A 4280-nucleotide genomic window follows, 5' to 3' on the forward strand; every position below is an offset into this window, starting at 1 on the left:
TCCCCAGGAAGAGCCTGCAGTGCCCCCTGCTGGCCAGACCAGAGTTTGCGTACAGGTTAAACTCATTCCTTTCACAGACCCTCCCTGACTGGGTAGCTGACCCCTGATGACTCAGATTAGAGAATCACAGGTGGGTCATCCTGTCCAGAGGTTTCTAAACCTGTAAAATTAAAGGTAGGGTTGCTGTGGACGATTGTGTATTTTGCCCATTTGACAAAGACCTCTGGACTGAGGAGTCTGTCATGGCTGAAATCCTGCTTATCTCCTGCTAAGCGAGCTGTGTACCCCAGTGCAGTCTTGGGGCCAGCCCAGAGGAAAGGCTTTCTTTTCATAATTCATTCTAGAAGCAATGTCTTTGTGTAGTCTGCATGAAGGTGCCATATAGACCAGCAGCAGCCCCGGCACAGATGCTTCCTTCAAAGAGGGCAATCTTATAGAACTAAGCTTCTTTAGCTAAAGGAAAGTTTGAAAACCACCTAAAAGATGGGGAAACTGAGGCCTGTGAAGGGGAGGGACTTACTCAAAGCCATGCAGTGAATGCCAGGACAGAGCTTAGAGGCCAGATCCACTCTCTGTCTCAAAGCAGTGTTCTTTGCATTACGCTGAGCTAGTTTTCATCCCAAACCCTTTCCAAGGCATCCTGGCTCCTCTGACCCTCCTGCCCACAGTCCCATCAACTTGCCCCTGCTATCCAACCATTCTGCAGTCTTACTTTCCTAGCCAGGATCATGACACAGTGTTGGCCCAAAAGGAGAGGTTGGTGAGAACGCTGGCCCAGTCTGCAAAATTGCCTACAAGCACCTCACTCACAGGGATGAGGGCGGACATGCAGCAGCGCAGAGTAGAGAGGAACTAGAAGGGTCCACAGGCTGACGTGTCAAAGTATGACAGGGAGCTGAGCCTGGAGCACTGTCGGTCAGTGAAGCTGGTGGCTCAGCTACTGTGCAGCTGGGGTTTGCTTGGTAGGTGCAGTCCGCCGGGGTGTCTGTGCCACACCGTAAGGCACATGGGCGGCCACTGTGCCCATCTCCTGAGCTCCAGCCACGTGGAACATCTGGTCATCAAAGAAGATGTGTGGGCGGATCTTCTCAAGGAGGGGGCCCTTGGGCGCTCCTGCAAGGAACAGGGCCTCGTCGGTCTCCAGGCCCCAGCTGCGCAGGGTCTTGAGAGCCCGGGCCCCAGAACTGGCTGCGCTGCGTGCTGTCACCAAGTAGGTGCGGATTGGGCACTCGAGGCGCAGGCCCTTGGAGTAGAACTTCTTCTGCAGCCTACCCAGCGCCTCCAGAAAGCCCTTTAAGGGGCCCTATGAGGAGGCAAAGGAACACTATGAGCCCATCCCTCTCCCAGACATTTGCCCACTCTCCAGCTGGGCTCCTCCCTAAAGAGCTAGTGTCTTGCTGTTTGCAGTGGAAAAACTTCTCAGGATCCCCAAATCCCTCAGTTCTGCTATGTCTGCTCGGGCCGCTGTGTACATCAGTAGAACTGTAGGTACCTACGTCAGTCTGGGTGTCCATACAGCTGTGATTGGGGATGTCTGTGTCAGAATAGCCATACCAGGGCATTTGTTACTATGTACGTCCATCCATGTGCTCCCCGCATACATGGGTGTCTGTCCTGCAGCTCTGTAAGTGTGGTCTTCTCTGCTCACCAGCAGGGAGGATACTAAAAATATTTAATAACTATGGCATGGGAACTTCCAGGCAGAGTGGATTCCAGCTGCAAACAATTGGAACAAACAGACCAATGTGTAACTGGCTCAGGGAGTCATGCTCCAGCTCTCTGGGGTCAGGGAAAGGATTTACTCTCTACAGTGGCCTGAACAATGAAGGTTAATGAGGACGCAGAACTAAAGAACTGGATGACGAAGAAGAAAACTGCTATAGCAGCTGGAAATCGGGAAAGGTGAGGTTCCAGTCTTGGAGACCCCTTACCTACTGGGTGACTGGAGCAAGCAGTGGTCTCCTGCCTACTGCTTAGGGGGAAAATTGTCCTACCCTGATTCCCAAGGATTTCAGAGGGGATTAACAAGAATGCAAGTGAAATGACTATTCAGGGGCCACAACTGGAGTCTGTTGAGCTCTTGGAGAGGGCGGGGCTCTGGGATGACTGAGCACCCAGATTTTTGTAAGAAGCACAAATAGGAGCTACCAGGAGGGCTGGAGGATCCCAACAGCTCCAACCCCAGGGAATTTCCCCCAGGCTCTAGGGCATAGTCTGCTCTTGGGGAGGCTCTGAGCAGGCTCCGATCAGTCTGATAGAGAATGAGGGTCCCTGAGCCCCTGGCGAAGGAATGGATGGCAGGAGGTGGGAAGGGCTGGTGTGACTCAAAGCAGGGAGACTGCTCCAGACCCTGCACCCAGCTGGATCTCGCTGCACCAGTGAGGGACACCAGTCCAGCTTTTCCTTTCCTCCAGGGAGGGAAACGGGAGCTTCTTAAGGGGAGGGGAGCCTACTTAGAAGGGTGGGAGCATCTCGGAGATTCCAGAGAGAGGATGGTGGCTTCAGAGAGAGAGAGAGGGTGAGGCTTTCAGAGTGGGGTGGGGAGTCTGGAGAAGGGACGGAAACTCCAGAAAGGAGCTGTGAAGGAGAGGAGGGGGCTTCAGAGAGGGGCTTAGTGAGAGGATGGGGGCTTCAAAGGGAGATGGGACTACAGTGAGGCGGGTAGGGCTCAATGAAGGGAAAGAAGGTCCCTGAGGGGAGTCAGGAGTCAGGTGAGAGCGTTGAGGGCTAGAGGTTTGGTGAAGGGACCTGGCTGGATTCTGGGCCAAGCTCAGGGTTTGGTTCTGGGCTGGAGGTTCTAGTCAAGGGCAGGTTCTGGGGAGTCACCACGCTCCACTCGGGGATTCTGGGGAGTACATGAAGCACCTGGGCCAAAGGTTTATTCTCATGGGCCTTCTCATGCTCGAAGAACCTGTCCAGCCCGTGGGCCTTGACGATGCGCTCCGACTCATCTGAAAAAAGCACGGCGTCCCCATCAAAGGCCACGCGCAGCTGACTCTGGGATACAGCCACGTCCCTGCTGGGGCTGAAGATGGTGGCAGCTGCAATTCCTGGGCAGAGAGAGGTGAGGGTTGTCTGCCTTTATCCTGGCAATAAGGGCCCCCCCGGCACCCATCTCAGTTGCCTGGGACCAAGAGTGGGCTATCTCAGGCTATCCTTGTCCCCACCTGCCTCACGCAGGACCCAAGGCAAGGCTAATGAGGGCTAATATTTAGAATATTTAAAAACTGGCCATAAGAATGGATTGTGGCTTTTCTCCAAATGGAGCTCTGAGGGCCCTGGCCTAAGCCAGAGGTTCCCTTTAGTCGCTGCCTTGTGAGAAGGTCTAGGGGAGTCCCAGGGAACAGGGGGGCGCTTAGAGGACTCAGGGAAGGAAGTATTTATCAATCAGTATGGAAGAATGTCGATTCTTTAATATCTAGTGAGGTCATGCTGGTATGGACCAGCCGAATGTCAGTCCTGGCTAGAAGAAGGGATCCCCCAGGCCATTGCTGTCCTTCCAGGATTTCCTCACAGGCTCCTAATGTAGAGCTATGGGGAAGCCAGGAAGGAGTCCTGATCTGGCTTGGCCTCACTCTCTTGCTGTTGATTCTGGCAAGCCCCTCATCTGCTCTGAGCCAGAGTAAAATTAAGGGTGTTTCAGCTGTCTGGGGCTGAGATCCCAGGCTGCAGTCTGAGGTGGGGTGGGTGTGGGCACCCTTAGTCTATTGCCACAATAGCACCCAGGTATGCCCTAGTCAGGGTGGCCTGGCCATTCAGGGTTCCTTGAGGCAATGTGGGTGGCCATGGAAGGTAGCACTAATTACATTTGCAATTCCGGGCTGCTCCAGGGGGTCAAGTATACCTGTTGGGAACCCAGGCTCCAGACTAGCACTGGACAACAGAGAGCCAGTGCTGAGAGGCTGGAGACCTGGGCAGCTGGATTAGTCCATTCACTACTCTTCATCTCTCCAAAGGCCACTTAAGCTCTGCTCTTCAGGTGTCTGGGATCACAATGGCTAGGTTTAGGAAGAGCTTTGTGGGGAATGAGCAGTGCCAACCCCACAGCAACTTCGCTAGCCTGAGGATGCTATAAGTCATACCAGGCCCTGGGCATCAGGCCAGGCCCCTCTCAGCTCTGCCAACACTGAAGCCAAGATGAACCAGAACCACTCCCACCCTGGGCAGGGCCTCCGTCCTGACCACCCCCTAATCTCCAGCCTGGGCTCAAATAATAGACATATAGAGGCAAGCATGCAGGCCAGTGCCAAGGCCCCAACCAGAGGGTGTGACATCTGTGT

General features: G+C 54.2%; 1 protein-coding gene across 1 annotated transcript in view; it reads right to left on the reverse strand.

The window, feature by feature from the left end:
* Positions 1 to 937: 937 nt before the first annotated feature.
* Positions 938 to 4280, reverse strand: part of NT5C1A (5'-nucleotidase, cytosolic IA) — a 13192-nt gene continuing 9849 nt past the window's right edge. The window contains exons 5-6 of the mRNA XM_006903956.1: positions 2866 to 3050; positions 938 to 1303 (exon numbers count right to left, since the gene is read on the reverse strand). Coding sequence (XP_006904018.1) covers positions 938 to 1303; positions 2866 to 3050 — 551 coding nt within the window. The remainder of the gene's footprint in view (positions 1304 to 2865; positions 3051 to 4280) is intronic.

Source organism: Pteropus alecto, unplaced genomic scaffold (assembly GCF_000325575.1).
Source record: "Pteropus alecto unplaced genomic scaffold, ASM32557v1 scaffold170, whole genome shotgun sequence".
Taxonomy (NCBI): Eukaryota; Metazoa; Chordata; class Mammalia; order Chiroptera; family Pteropodidae; genus Pteropus; species Pteropus alecto.